We start from the raw sequence: 21,868 nt of genomic DNA on the forward strand, positions 1-21,868 counted from the left end.
AAATAAATTTTTAATCTAACTTCCTTGCAATTTATACACCCCCTGGCTCTCTATCTCCTTTGCTGCCACCTCACCGTCCACTCGATGTCCTCCCAGAGAGAGAGGATGGGGATGAAGAAGCTGCAGGAAGAATGGGAGATGGAAGGTTAAAAAAAAATTGCTCATGGCCTCTTGACGGATATTGTGTTGGAAAAAAATGAATATGCAGCAGATGGAGGCTAATGCCTTCGTTTTAATAAATTGATTTACAAAAATAATTATGATTATCCATTACTCTCTTTATATGAAGTCCGAAGTTTGACCCCACCCATACCCCCTCGTCCTCCACCGCACCTAGATTTGGCAATTACACCATCGAATCTCGATCCAACTCGACCCTAATAGGTGGGTTGGTCAACATATTGATCTAATCCAATGCAAATTCGATAAATTTATATTTTAGATCGGATTGGGTTCAGATAGTGACCGTCCTGATCCATTATTTGATCCAAACTTGATCCGATCTTATGTATATATATTGTTTTTCTAACTTAGTGAAGGGCTAAAGACTGGTTGTATAAAATGCAAGATTTATACCTTTTAGGTTTGGTTAAGACCTCAAGGATCAAAAACTAGTAGTGGGTTATCGTTCAATGTTTCTATTTTCATCTAGAAAATTTTATTTAGGCTGGACAGATATCCGATCGGATAAGATATGGATAAAAAAAGTGTTAACCCCTCGGATCATGGATTAAGTTTGAATTAAAATATTGAGATATCGGGTCAGATTTTGGTCGACCCAAATCTGCACCCAATCCATCGTATTGCCGAGCCTAAGGTCCCCACCCTACCATCATCATAAATAAATTAAAAAAACCGTACGGTTATGACTATAAGGACACCCGCAGAGGAATTGTGTTGTATGTGAGGGCTGGAAGGAAAGCCTGGGCCTCTGAGGGAGTCGGCTGCACGTTCCTTTATAAAATGAGGTAGCTCTAGTTCGAAATGAGAACCAGGCCGTGAAAAACCCTAGCGCTCTCTCTCCGAAAAAGGAAATCCGTCCACAATCGAGAGGGAGGCCGGAGAGGAACCCTTTTTTCATTTCTCGGCGTCAAAGATGAATCCTTTCGACGTCCGCTACGCGGATCCGAGCTCCTACAGGGAGAGGCGAAGGTAATCATCCCCGTCTTATCTCTCTAAAACCATGTAAAATCACATCTCGTAGCTTTTTTCTTGTTATTCTTCTTCTGATTCCTTTCTTTCTTTTGTTTTTGGTGATGGCAGCGATTTAATGCGGCCGCCGCAGTTGAATGGCCCGCTGATGCCGCCGTCCGCCGTCGGCGTGGGCCTTGGCGTATCCCCTATGGCTGGCCGCGGCGGCTCCACCCCCTTCCTGCCCCCTGCCGGCCCGGATTTTGCCGCCGGAAGAGGAGGCGGCATCGGCGCTCCCATGGGCGGTGGCAGTTTCTCTACTGGTTTTACCTCGTCCCAATTTACATCTGGTGGAGGCGGCGGTGACTTTGGAGGCCGTGGTGGTGGGGGGAGAGGATTCGATGCTGGGAGAGGAGGCCGGGGAGGAGCAGGAGGAGGTAGATTCTCTGGAGGTGACCGTGGTGGCAGGTCTGGAAGGGGCCGAGGATTTGATTCGGCGAGGACAGGCGGAAGTGGAGATGGCGGTCGGGGAAGGGGAAGTGGGAGAGGCCAAGATTTTGGTGGCCGTGGGGTTGGAAGGGGGAGAGGATTCGAAGGTGGGCGTGGGGGTGGTGGTGCTAGGGGATTCGAAGGTGGGCGTGGGGGTGGTGGTGGGAGGGGATTCGAAGGTGGGCGTGGGAGGGGATTCGATGGCGGACGTGGGGGTGGTCGGTTTGGCGGCAGTGGTGCTAGAGACTTTGGGAAGCCAAGAGATGACCTTGATAAGCTTTCTCTTCCGAAACAGGATTTTCATGACCTCATCCCTTTCGAGAAGAACTTCTATGTGGAGAGCCCTGCGGTGCAGGCCATGTCCGAGCAGGATGCCATGCTTTATCGGAAGGGCCGGGAGATAACGGTTGAAGGTCGTGATGTTCCCAAGCCTATTAGGTTCTTTCATGAGGCCAACTTCCCGAGTATGTGCTAGTTCTTTTAAATCTTTCGCCTCCTGCACTGTCAAATTTTTACTTATAGCAGCCATTTGTAGATGTTTTGTAGTAAATGTGGTTCAGATTTATCCCACTGTGTCACATCCTTGTGTTAAGATAACAAATGTTGCCAGTGAAACAAATGATCACGAGAAGAGGTAAAATAATAGCCACACAATTCCAAACCAACCGACAATGGATGGTTCTTTACTGCTAGCTAATAAACTGCAGTTGTTTTCTTGCTGTCTGATGACATTTGATATCACCCTGCATTCAGTCCCTCCTTATCCAAGTGTCATTGTATCTCTGGCTCTCGTCTGTTAATTATGTAAGGCATGGCCTCAGCTAAGTTGCCATTGATCCAGATATGTCTCCATGGAAAAAATCTCCAATGAATTTGGCTCCCACCTTTGATGTTAACACCAAGGTTTTACGTCCTGGTGAGACGGAGGATGGCCCGGCCGTCCCTTTCCGTTCCCGTGAGAAAATGGAACTGGGACGGGTTTGAGACTCCGGAACCTGTCTATGCAGGGAGAGAAGAAGCAAAAGAAAAGAAAGAAAGGAAGATGAAGAAAGGAAAAAAGAGAAAGGAAAGAAAAAGAAAAATGAAGAAGAAGAAAAAGGAAAGAAGGAAGAAAGGAAAGAGAAAAAATAAGAAAAAGAAAAAAAAAGAAAGGAAGAGATAAAAAAATGAAACAAAAAGTAAAGAAAAGAAAGGAAGAAGATAGAAGAAAAAGAAAGAAAAAAAAGGAAGAAAAAGAAAGAAAAGAAGGAAGAAAAGAAAGAAGAAGGGGAGAGAAAAGGAGGATATCTATCGGGATGCATAATCGAGATGGCTGTCGGGACGGGACAAGATAGCAGGGTGTCTCATTCTATGGAGATACTGAGACACTTCCATCCCACGGGATTTAAAACCTTGGTTAACACTACTTCATCCTGCACCTTCCCAAATGCAGATTAGCCTGTTGAATCTACTCAGTAAAGTTACTGATTTAGGGAGTGGAGTTCTTTTCCTTTCATCCTCTAATGTACTAAATTGCAAAAGTAGCTTAGTTCCTTTGTTTGTAGGAAATAGCTTTCTCTGTCATAATTGCTTTTAGGAGGTCATAACTTTCTCTGTCATAATTTCTCCCTTGCTCCTTAATATCTTTTTTCATGGATACATAAATGGTTGTATCACCATCAAGGTAATTATGTGTCCACTGATAATTAAATTTCCACCATGGTAGTTGAACTGAGCCTCGGGTAGCAAGCTTTCAACTTGGTTTGTTATATTGCAGGTCCAACTCATGCTCAACTTGATTATAACTTTAAGTTTTAGATGAGATGCTTGAGCTCTGTATTGCTGATTGATCAAACCGATGTTAAGCTATTATTGAGTTAGACTAGAGATGTCCATGAATTTCCCATTCAAAATATATGCTAATATGTCAGGGATTTCCTATCCAATTTAATCTTCATTATTATAACTTTGCTGACAATAGTCTCCTGTCAGAAGGTTCATCATAGCTTCCATATTTAAATACCATGTAGGGTATATTGGTGAGCTTGGTTGAGCTGAACATGAACAATATAGACATATTTGCAAGCTTCAGCAGGTTGGGTCACTACAACTTCTAATTTCAAAAACATGTGTGAACTGCTTTGGTGCCATCAACCTGAGTAGTTCAATTGTTCATACCTTTTGAGTTGGAAAGACTGATGATCTGCATGGGTCTGTTCAGAAAAGGTGGAAGGGAGATAGCTTATATTTAGTTGACGCTTCCCAATTTTCTTATTACAGCTTTTTCTCACTTCCACCCTCTAGATTGCTTTTCTTCTTCTGGTTTTCCAGTTTGTTCATTTACAATTTGAAGCCTTGCGATGGCTGAGTTAAGAGTTCTATGGATTTTTTTTTTCTTGCATGAAATCCTGTGGTTGATGGTCTAAGAGCAGCAAATGGTTCTTTCTTGGTTTTAGCTTTTGTCTTGTGTTTTAGGAATTTATCTCTTGGATTCTAAGGATCTATTCCGGAGTATACCATAATATGTATAAAAATGATATTCAACTAGTTTAGTTTGACTAATGCACATATACAAGATTTGTGGTTTTCACAACAGAACTTATCTGCTTGCATCTTTCTAATGTCAAAGCATTTTGGTCAAAACTATGTTTGGTTAAGTTCTTGTGGTGGCCTGATGTTGTTTCTTCCTTTGAAGCACCAAGGCGTAAAGGAAATGCATTGCTGACCTGAAAAAAGGGGCAGTGCATTGGTTTTTTTCCTTAAAAAGGGTTGTCGACTGTGCTCCTCAACTTATTGCATCCATAGTGGATGCAAGAAAAGCAGTCTTACAATATATTGAGTTTCATCAAGACAATTTGTCTGTCATTTGTAATGTAATTCTCAGCAAGGTTATTTGGATATCAAAACACCAAGTTTCTACAACTTTAGAGATATCTGATTGAGGAAACAAATTTATTCCACTTGATATGTCTGAAACATGTGAATCTAAAGCGATTTTGTGGCTTGATTTACCAAAAAAGAATGATACAAATGATTTAGTCTATTCTTCTAAGCTCTAAAAATTAGGAAGCTTTTCTTATTTCATGTGCAGGTTATTTGATAACCTTGCATACCATTTCTGCTAAGCTATGTTACCAAAAAAATGAAGAGGTTATCATAATGTTTCAGAATAACAAAATATTGCACCTTCTGCCTTTTGAGTACCAGTTAGGTGAGTAGCTTGATTAACAACATTTATTTAAACATTAATAATTTGTTTAATCGTTTGAGGGAACTAAGCTACTTTTCATTTAATTAGAATCTTTATGTGCTTCACTTTTTAATAGCCCCATGTAAGTACTTGATTCCTACATTAATGCATAGTGGCAACATTTTGTTGATGTATTACTTTATGGCACCCTTTACTTCATAGCACTGTATCTGAAAATCTAAATAGTTCAAATACAGTTGATAAACTTAGTTTTTCCTGTATGCACGTGCACCATCCTATGTAGATTTATTTCTGTGAGGCAGCTTTCAGTTTTCAAACAAATACCTTTTTCCAAGTTTTTCTTTTATATTTCTCTTATCTCTAAAATGCCTCTAATATCGCAATATTAGAGATTGAGAACTCTTAAATTTTAACAAGGTTCAAAGAAGTTGCGTGTTCTTACCATATGTTGAAATATTTTGCTGATTCCCTATTAGAATGATCAATTTCCTATGTATGTCAATGTATATTATTAAGATAGTCTTGATCAAGGTTTGCTATCTTGGTTCCAGGTAGTGTATCGATAATGTACCGATTTGATACAGTACTGATCGGTATGGTGGAATACACACCTTGTATAGACATAGCTCTCAAGTTTTTTATTTTTATTTTTTTATTTTTTTTATCATGGTACCGCTTGAAAGTTGGCGATATGGGTTATTATGGACCCTGGTTGATCTCGGTACACCTTGGTACGTGTTGTTATGGAGCTTGTACCAACTTGAATGTTATTTTTGTACCGGTTCCAATTTGGTACGATACAATGCTCGATTTGGAGTGGTACAGTAAAAACTAGTCCTTGATAGGTGTTGGTCCATATAATGGTATATCAACTATGCAAGCTATTATATACAATTTGGGCTGCACATTGGTCTAGTCAACCAGTGACCCAACTCGATTTCGATCCGATTATATCCAGTTTGATCTGCATTAGAAGACAAGTAGGTTTGGTCAGGTTCAAAAATTGGAACCAATCTAAATTCCGGGTCAAGTCTTGGTCTAGTATTTTTTTAATTTTGGGACAGACACACATGCACATGCACATAAATTTTTTAATTTTGGGACCAGCTTGACTTGACCAACCACATAATGGGTATGGTTTGGACCCAAAATCATGACATGATGTAGCCCTATATACTAGATATAAAAATGATCTCAAAATTTGAACAACATTGGAAAATTTTTTTGAAGCTGTTAGATTAAAATAGTTCCATACAGAAAAGGAATCTTCAGAGTCAAATCTCTCTCTCTCTGCCCCCGTCTCTCCCTCTCTTATATATATATATATATATATATATATATATATATATATATATATATATATAATATCTTAATGTATATTTTAGCATAGTATTGATTGTGATCCAATCCTAGTATATCAACCATTTTATAAATCAAAGTTTTAAATACCCATATCGAGTTTATGGGAATGTTAGGGTATCGGTGCAGTATTGTTATTGATTATACATATTGAAAATGACATTCTAAAAAATTGAAAATCATTAGTATAGACTAGTATTGGGGGAAAATTCCGTTCGGATAATAATGTGAAGAGGCCCAAGGGCCAAAAAGTCTAGGCCCAGCAAACTAAGGTCCCTCGTCGTCGCTGACCTCTCATCGGCTACTCTCGCGGCCGATTGACTCTCGACTCCCAAACAATCGGTCGATGCCCTGCTGCACGAGCGGTCGAGACTCCATCGACTGGCTTCTGGCGAGCTCTCCCCTCGGCAATCGATCGCCCCAGGCCGACTAGGCGGCAGCACTCAACGGATTCATGGAGCCGACTTATGGATCCTCTCCCTCCAACCTACGTCGGGCCCGATCTCGACTCCAGGTTTTCATGTTTCTGCCGACCACAGTATCCGCTCGTGGGTTGGGATCCCAAGGCACGGGCGTCGGTCAAATGGCTAAATGCCAAGCGTGGTCGTCACGCAATCGTGTCGGGTCATGTCAAGTCACGTCACCTCAGGGCCATATCCTGAGCGGCCAGCTGCGTGCCGTGATAAGAAGCTACACTAAATCAAACCATCCTGGAGTCATTAATTACACCACATGCACGGTAAGGCCCACCGCCGCAATCCCTGACAAGATGCGACAGATCGAGGTGGCCGGGAGGGCCAGGAATGGTCCCCATCTGCCTCCCATTTATGGATCTTTCCTCGAAGGTCAATCGAAAAGTGGGGGATCCATGGTTGGCTGACCCTGCTTCGAACGTCCTCTCAGTCCCATCAAAGCCCCCGTGGGTCTACTGACACCTGTCAAGCGATAGTTGACCACGACACCTGAGACGATGATGGCAGACCATCCTTCAGAAGCTCCCACCTCCGCCTACAAAAGGAGGCTTAAAGGAGATCCAAAAAAGGTACGCAAGAACTCTGCCTCTTGCGCTTCTTCTGTTGGACTAGATTTCTGACTTGAGCGTCGGAGGATCTCCGTCAGAGCAACCTCCGATCGAAACTTTTCTTGCAGGTCTTGCCGTCGGTGGCTTGGCTCACCACCAACTCTAGCTGCTCCAGCGTCGGACGAAAATTGGTACCAATAGATTGATGCTAGAGGAAAGGCCGTGCCCACTTGGGGGACTGCAAATTGAGAGCAATATAAGCCATGGCACCCAGGAGAATGTCTTCCCGCCGCACCAACACCACCGCGCGATCGGAGGGAAGTCAGGCTAACCATGTGGCTCGGCCTACCGCTTCAGGAGATCCTCCACTCTCGCGATCGGAGGTGGTGATGGCGGAACAGTTCAACTAGCTTTTCTAGCAAGTTCAAAGTCTGATAGTTGCCGTCCAGGCGATCCATGCCATCTCGGCACCCCCATCGATGGCGCCGTCGCCCGCTCAAGCAGCCCCGATCCTGCCATCTACTGCCTTGCGGCCCAACTTGGCGCTGCAAGCGGCAACACCACCATCGGATCCACCGCAGATTGCCCCTCAAAGCTCGAAGAGGCGACAAACCCGCTAGAGCCGTCCTGAAAGTCCAGAATCAAGGTGATGGCGGCCCCTGAGCCCACGGTCGGGCCATGATTCAACTCTCGATCGGCGTTCGCCCTAGCATTCTGAGGTGTGCCCCCTTGGGATGCGGACGTTGAACGGGGACTTCAGGAGCTTGATTGATGAATCGAGGCGATCAACAATAATAAGGCTTTGATGCCGTACGACGGGTTCAATACTGACCCATCGTTCTATTCAAGAATCATGTAGGAGCTGCTCCCTCTCCATTTCAAGGCTCCACAGTTGAAAAGCTACGACGGAACAGCCGATCCCGTCGACCACCTCGAGAGTTTCAAAACGATGATGTTCCTCCATGGGGCTATCGATGCCATCCTTGCTGAGCCTCCCGTCTACCCTAAAGGGGGCCGCTCGACATTGAAATTTTAGCTTGAAGCTGGCTTCAGTCCACTCGTTCAAGCAGTTGAGTCGATCTTTCGTCGGTCATTTTGTTAGTAGCTTATGACAGCAAAAGCAGTCTGACTACCTCCACACCATTAAGCAGAAAGAGGGCTAGTTGTTCTGCTCCTATGTCAGTCGCTTTAAGTGGCCACTCTGGAGGTCCATGACTTGGATTGGTCAGTCGTGATGTCCGTAATGATGAGCAGACTTTTGAAGAATGACCTCAAATGATCATTGGTGAAGACTTACCTCCAAGGCTACGTCGATATGGTAGCCCGGGCGGAGAAGTATGCACGCATGGAGGAGGTCTTTGCAGAAAAAGATACTCCTATTGGGGGGATGCCCAAGAGTTTGAATAAGTAGCTCGCTGAAGCGAGAGGAGAAGACTCAACAGCGCTCCAGATCTCTGCCTTGTCGCTAGAGGAATGGGACCCCTCCTCGGAATCACCGACCCATAAGCCCTCGGAGGAAGGATCGGCGTGTCTCGCCCCCGCTAAGGAGGTACCATACTTACACCCCATTGAATACCCCGAGGATCCAGGTGTTGATGGAGATCAGGGGGCAGCTCTCTGAGGTGCGGAAGTTACGAACACCTTTTCGAGGAATCCCAACAAATATTGATTATATCATCAGGACCACGGCCACGACACGAAGGAAGACATCCAACTTCGGGATGAGATCGAAAAACTCATCAGACGTGGCCGAATAGATTAGTTTATTCGACGGAGGGAGTAGCGAGAGGACCAACGAAGGTCACCCCAGCCAGTTCAGCAATTGCAGCGGGTCGAGCTGCAGGAAGACCGACCTCAGTTGGCATAATAAACACCATCACTGGAGGACAGAGCAGTCGAGGAGGCGGCAGAGGTGGGGGAGCAACAAAAAGGCGAGGAGTTGAAGAGCCTATAACTTTCATTGAAGAAGACGTCCAAGGGGTTCAGTTTTCGCATAATGATGCGGTAGTTGTAACACTTAATATTGAAAACTATGATGTACGCCACATCTTGATAGATAACGAAAACTCTGCCGACGTCTTGTTCTATGATGCTTTTGTAAAAATGGGATTGTCTGTTGATCGGCTTGGAAAAATAGACTCCCTGTTCGTCGGATTCACTAAGGACGCCATTCCTGTGGAAGGAGTCATTACCTTACCTGTGAAGGCTGGCTGATTCCCTCTCTAGTCCACTGCACGTGTTGATTTTTTTGTCGTTCGAGTGCCTTCGGCTTGTAATGCCATCCTCGGCCGATTAGGTCTTAACACACTCCGGGCAGTTGTGTCCATGTACTACTTGAAGATGAAGTTTCCGACGATGGACGGAGTCCGGGAGGTCCACAGAGATTAAGACTTGGCATGTTACTGCTACAACATCGCTCTCTGAGGAGCTATGCCTGTCGAGTCCTACCCGCTTGAAGGGCTGGACACCCACGATGAATTGGCCGAGGAGCACGGAAAACCAGCTGAGGATCTTATAACCATTCCCTTGGCGGACAGGAACCAAGGGCACACTGTCTAGATGGGGTCGAACCTGGATCAGGTAACAAAAGATCAGCTAACCTCCTTTTTGTAGAAAAATGCCGTCTTCGCCTGGACACCGACGGATATGCCGAGCATTAACCCCTCGGTGATGGTGCACCAACTAAATGCGAATCCGCGGCATCGACCCATCAAGCAGAAGAAGCGGAGTTTTGCGTCGAGCGGCAGAAGGTGATAGATGAGGAGGTGGATAAGTTGCTTAAAGCCGGCTTCATCAAGGAGAACCTATCCGGAGTGGATCGCGAATGTAGTCACGGTGAAGAAGACGAATGAAAAATGGCATATCTGCATCGACTTCATCGATCTGAAGAAAATCTGTCCAAAGGATAGCTATCCTCTGTCGAGGATTGATGAGCTAGTCGACGCTATGTCGGGTCATGAGCTCCTCACCTTCATGGACGCTTTTTTCGGTTATAACCAGATCCAGATGACGCTCGAAGATGAGAAAAAAATGACTTTTATTACTAACAGAGGTCTTTTTTGTTACAGGATCATGTCTTTTGGTTTGAAAAATACTGGTGCAATTTATCAGCGCTTCGTAAACAAAGTTTTCAAAGATCAAATCAGATGAAACATGAAGGTGTACGTGGATGATATGCTCGTCAAAAGCAAATCTGCGAAGACCCACATCGACAACGTCAAAGAAGCCTTCACCACCATTCGGAGGTACCAGATGAAGCTGAATCCAGCAAAGTGCACCTTCGGAGTGTCCTTAGGAAAATTTTTTGGCTTTATGGTCTCCAGTCGAGGAATTGAAGTCAATCTGGAGAAGATTAGGGTTGTGCAGGAGATGGCCCCTCCAAGAGTGATCAAGAAAGTATAGTGCCTCACAGGAAGGATCGCCGTCTTGAATCGGTTTGTTTCGAGATTGATCGAGCGATGTCTGCCCTTCTTCCAAATCCTGAAGCAGTCGAAGAATTTTCAGTGGACTGAGGAGTGTCAGAAAGCCTTCATTGTTCTAAAAAACTACCTCAGTTTCACTCTGTTATTTGGCAAGCCTGATCCGGATGAAGAGTTGTTCCTATATTTGGCGGTCTCGCCCGTCGTGATGAGTGCAGTGTTGGTCCAAGATCGGAACAACGTTCAAAAGTCGATTTACTATGTAAGTCGAACCTTGAGGGACGCAGAGATCCGGAACTCAAAGTTAGAAAAACTGGCCTACGCCCTTTTGATCGCCGTTCGGAAGCTGTGCCCATACTTTCAAGCCCATTCCATCATCCTCTTGACGGACCAACCTATGAAGAGCATCCTTCATCGGTCGGATATGTTCGGGCAAATTGCGAAATGGAAAATAGAACTCTTCGAGTTTGATATCCAGTATCGGCCGTGACTGTCAATCAAAGCTTAGATTTTGGCTGACTTCGCGGTCGAGTGCACTATTTCGGATGAGTCAGATGAGCAGGAAGAGATCGAGCCCCAACAGCAAGCCCGTGAAAATCCTCCCGAGGCTGGCCCGCTGCCTGGGTGCTACATGTGGATGGATCCTCTAGCCCGGCAGAATTGGGGGCAGGATTGATTTTTTTGGGTTCGGAAGGCACGGTTGCCGAGTATATCTTACGCTTTGAGTTCACAGCAACGAACAACGAAACCAAATATGAAGCCTTGGCAGTAGGTCTCAGAATCATCATGAAATTGGGGATACAAGATCTGAAGGCCCGCAACATCTCCTAGCTGGTCGTTGAACATATCCAAGGCAATTATGAGGCCCGTGAGGGGAACATGATGAAGTACCTCTAGAAGATTAAAGATCTGGTGTCAAAGTTCAAGAGTTTCGAAATTCAACAAATACCAGATCGGAGAACACTCGCACCGACCTATTATCTAAGCTGGCGATGTTGACGCCATCTGAGTTACCAAGAAGAGCCTTCTTCGAGATATTGGGCAAACCGTGCGCAGAGGAGCCGGCAGCAGTAATGCAAGTGGATGAAGAACCCTGCTGGATGTACCCATTGATCAATTATCTTAGAGACGGGACTGTGAGCAGATCGGAAGGAAGCTTGGAGAATAAGGTATCAGTCACCCCGATATCTTCTTCATGAAGGGAGGTTGTATAAAAGGTTCTTTTCTCTGCCCTTCAAATGCTTGCGGCCATCGAAGGCCGAATATGCATTAAGGGAGGTACATGAAGGTGCATGCGGCTGTCATGTCGGAAAAAAGATGCTGGCCTACAAACTCCTGTGACAGGATTATTGTTGGTCGAGATGCAGCAGGATGCTCAGAACTTGGTCGCGTGATGTGATCGATGTCAAAAGCACTCAAATGTACAGCACCTGTTGGTCGTGCCAATCACTCCCATATGTGCGCCTTGGCTGTTTGCGTAGTGGGGGATGAACATCCTCGCCCCTTCCCTCCAGCATCGGACCAACGAAAGTTCCTACTCGTTGTTATCGATTACTTTACCAAATGATTAGAAGTGGAGCCATTGGCCTGCATCACGGAAGCGAAGGTGGACTTCATGTGGTGATGCATCATATGCTGATTCGGACTCCCTCGAGTGTTAATCACCAACAATGATCGTCAATTCATGGGGTCCAGGCTGGAGCAGCTCTACGAGGAAAATGGAATCTCACATCATTTCACCTCCGTAGCCCACCCTCAGGCAAATGGGGAAGCAGAAGTAACTAATTGAAACATCCTACAGGACTTGAAAAGGAGGTTGGATAGAGCCAAGTGATTGTGAGCAGACGAACTTCATCATGTGCTTTGGGTGTATCGAATGATGTCAAGAGTTCCGACAAGGGAAATCCCATTCAGCCTAGCTTTTGGAGTTGAGGTGGTGGTCCCCGTTGAGATTGAAATCCCATCAGCGCGAGTCGAGAACTACGATGAGCAGACTAATGTGGAAAGGCTACTCGCGGATCTAGATTTGTTGGAGGAAGCTTGAGAAAGAGCTCGCATCAAGAATGTCGGCTAACTAGCACTGGGTGGTCCGATATTACAACTCCAAGGTCAGGGACAAATATTTCAGAGTCGGCGATCTGGTCTTACACAGGGCGGAAGTCTCCCAATTAGATGAGCGAGGCAAGTTGACCCCGAATTGGGAGGATCCCTACCAAGTGGACGAGATCGTCAAACTGAGAACCTATCGGCTGAAACAGTTAGATGGAATCCTACTCAAGTCCTAGAACTCGAAGAATCTTCGGATATACCATCGGTAATGCGTTACGCAACATCCTTCAATAATGCAGTAAGGAATTTTTATTTTTCGAAGTTGCATTTTCTTGTCTGCTTATCGACTCGTAGTTCCGACTGAAGGAGCTTTTGATCGGCTTTAAATAAAAGATGGCCTGTATTCGGTCCGACTGAAGGAGCCTTTGATCGGCTTTAAACAAAAGTCAGTCTGTGTTCGGCCTGACTGAAGGGGTCTTTGATCGACTTTAAATAAAAGACGGTCTGTATTCCGCCTGATTGAAGGAGCTTTTGATCGATTTTAAACAAAAACTTTAAATAACAGATGGTCTGTGTTCTGTCCGACTGAAAGAGCCTTTGATCGGTTTTAAATAAAAGACGGTCTGTGTTCAGTCCGATTGAAGGAGCCTTTGATCGGTTTTAAATAAAAGACGATCTATATTCGATCTGACTGAAGGAGCCTTTGATCAGCTTTAAATAAAAAACGGTCTGTATTCGGTCCGACTGAAGGAGCCTTTAATCGGTTTTAAATAAAAGACAACTTGTGTTTGATCTGACTGAAGAAGCCTTTGATCGACTTTAAATAAAAGATGACTTGTGTTCGGTCCCACGGAAGGAGCCTTTGATCGGCTTTAAATAAAAAACGGTCTGTATTCGGTCCGATTGAAGAAGTCTTCGTCGACTTTATACGGGGCAACCCTTGATCAACCAGAGATATAAATTCCATGCATGAATGGAGAAATATGTGACAAGGTAAATTTGAACTTGCTCTTCAATTGATGATAAAAATCTTTACAAAGACGACGCATCAGACATCGCAAAAAAAAAAAAAAATAACAGAGGCTAGCACCGACTTTACGTCTCACCCAAAGAAAAGCCTCCTTTTCTTTCGTTAAGGAGAAAATCAAAGCTTAGGTGCGCCATTGCTTCCCCTGCATGGGTCCTGCGGTCCTCGCAGCAGCGGAAGTGTCTATGCTGGCGACCTCCTCTCCACGTGTAGCAGGGGCGTCAAACTATCCGACCCTTCATTTTCGAACCTTGAAGGAAACACATGAGAAGGAGAAAGAGGCGCTCTTATGCCTGGCAATCAACGGCCACCGCCTTCCTCATTCAACCCCAAAATGGGAGCCCGATCTGGATGGGGAGCGGGCGGAGCGACCGCATCCAAGTCGCATCTGTAGGCCACTGAGGGCCCCGAGGAAGAGGCCCCCCAATGGTGAGGACTGTGGGTCCCACTGAGAGTGATTGCACGGTCCGATGGCCATCTTTCTTGGAAGTACGTACTCCGCAAACATACCGCGAGAGACTGTCATCGAAGCCATGCCCGCTCCGAGCATGGAATCGGAGTAATCCCTTAAAGCCGTGGATCCACACTCCCCCGGACAAGATGGTCGTTTTCAATACCTCCCAGCCAAGTTGGAGTCTACAAGGTGTCTCCCCTCCCTTGGAGGACAGGCGACAGTCCCGATCGGAAAGGTGGGCACCCCCGCTCGTGAAGAAGATGCCCACTACATGCCCACGGCGAAAGGAACCACCCCATTGCACCATAGCACGCAAGAAGTGAATCTCCACTCTGAGAAGGGGGAGATTTCCTCCCTATAAAAGAGGAGCCAAATTCAAGCACCCCGTAACTGTCCCTATTAAATTGCAATGCGTGTCGGCCAAGGATTGGCCATGGGCCGCCTCAACCGACACGCGTTTAATTCAGGCGCGAATGGAGCGGTCGTGCCAATTCACCTCTTTTTTTCCGGACTTCGAGGCAACATGCCTTCAATGCGGGCACAGAAGTGCAGGCGTGCCTCGAAATTTTCGTGCACGCCCCACCAGTGGAACGGCTCTTCACATTCTCGGTCGGCGTGCATAGGATTCTTTCCTTCGTCTAACCAAAGCTCGGACTCGAGAGTAGGGGGCATGTGTTGGGGAAAAATTTCGTCCGGACGATAATGTGAAGAGGCCCAAGGCCCAAAAAGTTGAGGCCCAGCAAACTAAAATCCTCGTCGTTGGCGACCTCTCATCGGCTACTCTCGCAGTCGATTGACTCTCGGTTTTCAAGCAATCGATCGACTTTCTGCTGCCCGAGCGGTCGAGACTCCACCGACTTGCTTCTGGTGAGCTCTCCCCTCGGCAACCAGTCGCCCCAGGCCAACTAGACGGTAGCACTCAACGGATTCATTCAGCCGACTTATGGATCCTCTCCCTCCGACCCACGTCGATCTCGACTCCAGGTTTTTATCTTTCTGCCGACCACGGTTTCTGCTCGTGGATCGAGATCCCAAGGCACGAGCGTCAGCTAAGTGGCTAAACGCCAAGCGTGGTCGTCACGCAATCCCATCGGATCATGTCAAGTCACGTCACCTCGGGGCCATATCCTGAGCGGCCAGCTGCGTGCTGTGATAAGAAGCTACGCTAAATCAAGTCATCTCAGAGTCATTAATTACGTCACACGTGCGGTAAGGCCTGCCGCCGCGGCCCCTGACAAGATGCGACAGATGGAGACAGTCGGGAGGACCAGGAATGGCCCCCTTCTGCCTCCCATTTATGGCTCTTTCCTCGGAGGTCAATCGAAAAATGGCCGATCCATGGTCGGCTGACCCTCCGGGCGTCCTCTCAGTCCCATCAAAGGCCTCGTGGGTCTACCGACAGCTGTCAAGCAACAGTTGACCACGACACCTGAGGCGATGATGGCAGACCGTCCTTCAGAAGCTCCTGCCTCCACCTATAAGAGGAGGCCTAAAGAGGATCCTTAAAAAGGTACGCAAGAACTCTTCCTCTCACGTTCCTCCTTTTGTTGGACTAGATTTCTGACTTGAGCATCGTAGGGTCCCTGTCGGAGCAACCTCCAGCCGGAACTTTTTGTGCAGGTCTCGCCCACGGCGGCCCGACTCACCACCAACTCCAACCACTCCGGCGTCGGGCGGAAATCGGCACCAACAACTAGTATGACCTGAATGTACCAATACAATTGTTTTTGCATCTTGATGCTCGTACTAGTGCTGGTTTCGTGCTAAAATGGTATGTTACTGGTTGTACAGTCCCGTTTTGGTGGTTTTTGAAACCATGATATAAATCATCTTGAAATTTGAACAACATTGGAAAATTTTATGAAGCTATTTAAGGCCTGGCTGCATATTCCTTCAGGATTTGGCTAAAAGTCCTATTGGAAGCAGGCCTGTTAGCCCATCTGGCTTGCATTTTCTAAGAGTTTATCTAAACAGAACCTGGATCCTAGCCTTTGGGCTGCAGGAAGAAAAAAAGGGACCTATGAAAGTCTTTTTTTTCCCTTCCCATAAGATTTGGGTTTGGTGGTGTTTAGTTGATACAAGGTCATGCTTAAATGGATGTCTAAACCCATGAATCCTCCAGGATTTTCAGCCCAATCTTGTAAAAATATTGAAACAGGCCCTTAGTTTAAAATACTTCATACGGAAAAAGGAATCTTCAGAGCTAATCTATATATGTAGAGAGAGAGGTACATACATATGCCCATGCATACATGTATACGTGTGTACATATGTAAGTACATACATATTAGGTCTGGGTAAGGTAACGACAACCCCATGTATATGCGTGTAAGCACATCATGTTTACTGGGCTAAACCTTTATCAGTACATGCGTATGTGATGCCTTGGCTTTTTAATGACATTGAAGGAAAAAACTTTACAATTTTGTTCGTTCCTTTTCTTTTGTTCTTGTCTATAATTTCTTGGACCGCCGTAGTTGGTTGCACTGATTCTTAAAGTTGTTAGTTGAATGAGATGCTCAATCTCTGATGAAAATTCTTTTAAAGCTAGTACACGTGGTTGGCGACTGGTTGAAAAGTGTGTTATCAACATGCTCATGTTTCGAATTTGTGTCAATTGAAATGTACAGATTGTATACTCTTACAAAGTTGTTGGTCATTGTTGTGATCAGTGGGAAAGCAAGTGACAATTGAGCATATCTCATATGCTGTGGTTTCAACTTTTGTTTATTGCAATGTGCCTTTTTTATCTGTCACCTGTTTTGGAAAAAAAGGCTAATTGAATTGCTTTGCTTTGATAGGCAATATTTTGCAGGCAATAGCTAAATGTGGTTTCATTGAACCAACACCAATTCAAGCTCAGGGGTGGCCAATGGCTTTAAAGGGAAGAGATTTAATTGGTATCGCAGAGACTGGTTCAGGAAAGACATTAGCATATCTGCTGCCTGCATTGGTGCATGTTAGTGCACAGCCTCGATTGGGTTAGTTGTTTGTTATAGTTAAAAGCTGGGAATACTTACTACTTTTGTATGATTTAATTATTCTGAATTCATCGGGTAACATACTGCTGATCATGAATGCTGCAGCTCATGGAGAAGGTCCAATTGTTTTGGTCCTAGCACCTACAAGAGAACTGGCTGTTCAGATTCAAGAAGAAGCCGTGAAGTTTGGATCACATTCAAATGTCAGAAGCACATGCATCTATGGTGGAGCACCCAAAGGACCACAGATTCGTGATCTTAAAAGAGGTTCACCTCCAAAGTTCACTTTTGAACATTAAATCTGCATGATTTATTTTACCTTCTCTCAGATATTGGAAGGATTTCAAGTTCATAGGTTATAAGATATTAATTTAATTTTTGTGTTTCTTGTAGGAGTTGAAATTGTCATTGCAACACCTGGTCGGCTAATTGATATGTTGGAAGCTTGCCATACAAACCTGCGTAGAGTAACATACCTTGTTCTGGATGAGGCAGATCGCATGCTGGACATGGGATTTGAGCCTCAGATAAGAAAAATCGTGTCCCAAGTATGATGTTTCTCTTTTCCCTCCTTTTTTTTTTTTGAGGTCTAAATCTTTCTTTCAGTGCAATGATTACATTTTAATCATGTGTTTTGACGATGCCAAATCATACTATAAGTTAATGATAAACCAACACATACTAGACGAGTAAAGATATGTTAAATTTGCTTAGAACTTCACATGCTTCTTATGTATATTGTAGTCCCCAAGAATCATATTGCATGTTGACCCTGCAATAGAAGAAGGCATATCTGATTTGTAGATTCCTCCGACACGTTTGCTAAACTTTGCTTAAGCAAATACATGCAAAATATTATTCAAGAAAAAATAAAATTACAAGGAGTTATCTAGTTGCCTGGTTTTTACCTTGCTTTCAATGTGGTTTTTTCGGTTCTCCAAAGACTTTGCTGCTGTGTTCTGGCCCTATGCTCCATAATTCTGGCAAACTTTTGTTGCTATATTGATGTCGATGTTAGTTATACTATTGCAGGATGGCTTGTTTGTGGGATGTATGTTGTTCATTTTCGAGAGAAGTTTCAGAACAATATTTAATAGTGAAAGCTGATACTTGTATTGTTTTAACCAAGCTTCATCATCTCAGTACTGGACCTTGTATTGGTAAAATCTTGGGATGGTACTGGTGCAGCCGGTATAGGGTTGGTTTGGTGTACTGACACTTGGTATGCCCTCCCCCCTCATTACGGTGTACTGGTTCACTACCTATATGGTATGGTATGCTCGGTACGCACTGCTGCCTACCATAACGTACTTTTAGCAGAAAACATTTCAGAGTTCTTAATGAGCCAGCTCGATTATTATTTATGCTTCTTACTTATATATTAAACAAAAAGAATTGTATTTAAAATCTGAATATTGGATTTGCTTTTGAATAGTTTGCTGTTGTGATTTATATTTTGTTGATCTTATGCTTCCTACACATTGCACAGAATGCATTTCATTATAGTGAATGATAGCATCTCCTCTATTTTAACTTTTACAACTGCTTGTGGCATATTCTTTTGCTTCATTTTCAAGCTATATTGTCAAACTTCTCCGTAACTAAGCTGATGGAAATGGTTCTTTTAATGTCAGATTCGCCCTGACAGGCAGACATTATATTGGAGTGCCACATGGCCAAGAGAAGTTGAATCTTTGGCAAGACAGTTTTTACATAATCCCTACAAGGTGTGTAATATAGTGACAGGAATACCTTGAATGATGTTTTAACCATAGCTGTTTTAAAGGTATGCTTCTGGTGTTGGAAATTGTTGTCATTATGATCATTAATTGGGTTTCAGATAAGGATTGGTTCACCTGATCTGAAAGCCAATCAATCAATAAACCAAATTGTAGAAGTCATGTCAGAGAATGAAAAATACTCCAGGTATGGAAAACCTTCTGTTTTACAAGATTATATAGTGCAATATGAAGTTTAATATTGACCTTTCTCCTCTTCCTTCTGTAGGCTGGTAAAACTCTTGGGTGAATTAATGGATGGGAGCCGGATCTTGGTATTTCTTGAGACAAAGAAGGGATGTGATCAGGTGACTCGGCAGCTCAGGATGGATGGATGGCCTGCCCTATCTATTCATGGAGATAAAGCCCAAGCTGAAAGAGACTGGGTTCTGGCAGAGTTTAAAAGTGGAAATAGTCCTATTATGACTGCCACTGATGTAGCTGCACGTGGTCTTGGTAGGACCACTTTGTTTTAAGGCCTCTTAAAATCTCAATTGTTTACTTCAAGTTCTCAAGGATGACGAGTCAGCGGGCTGTTGGCCAGATCTGATAACTGAACTGAACTTGTGGTTTGGTGTGTGACAAGGTGCCATCATGTCAAAGGTAGCAGCTTTCTTCTATCTGTTTACCTCATCTGAGTGTGAGCACCGGCAGTGTTACCAGGGCACTTCTTTTTCTGATCTTTTGCAGTGTTGGGAACGATTGGGTAGAGCAAGACTACATTGACATGTCTTGTAATTCAATGAATTTTGATATCACTTATGCTTGGAGACACCTTGCAATTCATTTTTAGCAAGGTGTTGACACTTAAAGCTACCCAAATGTTTGACAAAGTAGGCTTTGTAGGCTTAAAATATTCCCAACTCCCAAGCATGTGATGTTGCTTCCTGCTTGGAGTGCCATCCTAGGAGAAAATTAACCTAGTTTACATTCATTCAAAATGAATGTTCATCTCCACTTGTCACTCATTTTGCTATAGTTTAAGTTGTGTTGACACTAAATGCTACCCAATTGCTTGACAATGTAGGCTTTGTAGGGTTAAAATATTCCCAACCACATGATGTTGCTTCCTGCTTGGAGTGCCATGTTGAAGAAAACTTACCTAGTTTGCATTCATTCAAAATGAATGTTCATCTCCACTTTCACACATTTTGCTATAGCTCACTTCTGTCAAGTTTAATTGAACATTGCATATTGAAGATGGCATAACATTACTGGATATGTAGGTGCTAATTAATGTTAATATGCATTTAATCATGAGGGGATAATTGATTTCCATAATACCATATTAATTTCATGTGCATATTACTATATTTTCACATACAGTTATATGGAACATTTGTATTTTCTCTATGATGAAGTGTTCGTCTGTTTAGAGCTTACCTTGTCAAACAATGATGCATTCAAGTTCCTTAACACCTGTGCCTACTTTATTGGTATCACTGCCAACAGGTCTACCCATTTGATTGAAAAGTGTTCTGTAACCTTTTCGCTGGTAGGTCCTGTAGTTCACCTCTGCTTGGGTACCTCTTTGTTGCAACCTATGTTAGGTGGACATGAAGCATGGAATTGGATATGCTTATGTGGTGGAGAAATATTAGATTGCTGGAAAAGTTTCTCATATTTAGTTCAGATATGGTCATAAATGGAAAATGTGGTTTGATTTGTAAAGAGTGGGGTACAGTTTATGCAAGGGTCTTTGCACTTTGGCTTTGCATTGGCAAATGCAAGTCTCCTACGTTACCACATGTTTTAAGTAACATGGTTGATGAAGTTATCACCACCATCCACAGTTTACGAAGTTGGTTCAGTTTGATGCAGCCTGGTTGACTCCATGAAGCATCCCTTACAGATGCTTATCTTTACAATTTTTGTGGAGGACAGGGAGGACAGTAATAAATATTTATGTTTAGTTTGACCTAGCAATAGTAAGGGATGCAGGCTGAGGGCAGTCTGATATACTTCATTCTCCAGGAAAGAGCTTTCGATGCTTCATTGCTATTTGAATTGGTTCTGACCCTTTTTTTGTTGTATGTGATGCAGATGTGAAAGATATAAAATGTGTGGTCAATTATGATTTCCCAACGAGCCTTGAGGATTATGTTCACAGGATTGGACGAACTGGTCGTGCAGGTGCCAAGGGCACTGCCTTCACCTTTTTCACTCATGCAAATGCAAGGTTTGCTAGGGATCTTATTAAGATCCTGCAGGAAGCTGGCCAGAGCGTAACTCCAGCATTGGCATCCATGGCTAGATCAGCTGGTGGAGGTTTGTATGCTCTAGCAGCTGTCTTTTGTTTTACATGAGTTAACAATATATTGGATGAGTTGTAATTTACTGCCTGTGATTGCTTCATGTGTCTGCTTTCTTGAAAGGTTCTGGAGGGAATTTCCGATCAAGGGGCCGAGGCTATGGCAATCGTGCACTTATGTCTGGGTCCAACTCAGTTCCACTTGGAGGGAGAAGGCCTTGGTAACGGCTTCTCAATCAGTTGGACGGAGATTGATTGGTGCTTCTTGACAATGGGCATCCGAGATGATTGTTTTGAGGGATTAATGGAGCAAAGCACCAAAACAAACTATAAGCTGAGATGACTGCTTTACGATCATTTCATGAAAGAATGGTTTTGCTGCTTGAGGGTATAGTTCACCATTTGCAAATGTTCTGATTTCCAAGTCCCAGAGGGGATCTCTCATGCCCAGGCTGGTCTGATACTTTCATGAGCAGAGGGCCTGCTCTTGATTAGTAAATTTGTTGTTATATGTTTTCCCTTTCTTTTTCTTCAGGTATGCAACTATTGCTTTCAAAAGCCTTCATACAACCAATTTAGGCAGCAATTCTTGCTTAGGTAGCTGCGGACATTGTTTAAGCTTATGTTGTATTCTGGAAGATAATTTTTGTAAAACAAAATAAGCGATGACTTCTGGCAATATCAATACTTTAGTAAAAGATTCGAAATGTTTCAGAGCC

The 21,868-nt window shown here is 44.0% G+C and overlaps 1 protein-coding gene across 2 annotated transcripts; it reads left to right on the forward strand.

Annotated features, from left to right (window-relative positions):
• Window positions 1–967: 967 nt before the first annotated feature.
• Window positions 968–21,856, forward strand: LOC105052957 (DEAD-box ATP-dependent RNA helicase 20). 2 transcript variants are annotated; one of them, XM_010933943.3, is made up of 10 exons: window positions 968–1,152; window positions 1,264–2,084; window positions 16,941–17,120; window positions 17,226–17,387; window positions 17,514–17,668; window positions 18,755–18,847; window positions 18,961–19,046; window positions 19,128–19,354; window positions 20,942–21,166; window positions 21,274–21,856. In XM_010933943.3, the coding sequence occupies exons 1-10, from the start codon at window positions 1,097–1,099 to the stop codon at window positions 21,372–21,374; spliced, it is 2,106 nt and encodes a 701-aa protein (XP_010932245.1). In that variant the 5' UTR covers window positions 968–1,096; the 3' UTR covers window positions 21,375–21,856. The 2 variants fall into 2 exon arrangements, 1 of the variants encoding a protein (XP_010932245.1); XR_002165645.3 differs by lacking the exon at window positions 21,274–21,856 and having other exon boundaries at window positions 19,128–19,501; window positions 20,942–21,145.
• The last annotated feature ends 12 nt before the right edge of the window (window positions 21,857–21,868 follow it).

The sequence above is a fragment of the Elaeis guineensis genome, chromosome 10 (assembly GCF_000442705.2).
Source record: "Elaeis guineensis isolate ETL-2024a chromosome 10, EG11, whole genome shotgun sequence".
Classification (NCBI taxonomy): domain Eukaryota; kingdom Viridiplantae; phylum Streptophyta; class Magnoliopsida; order Arecales; family Arecaceae; genus Elaeis; species Elaeis guineensis.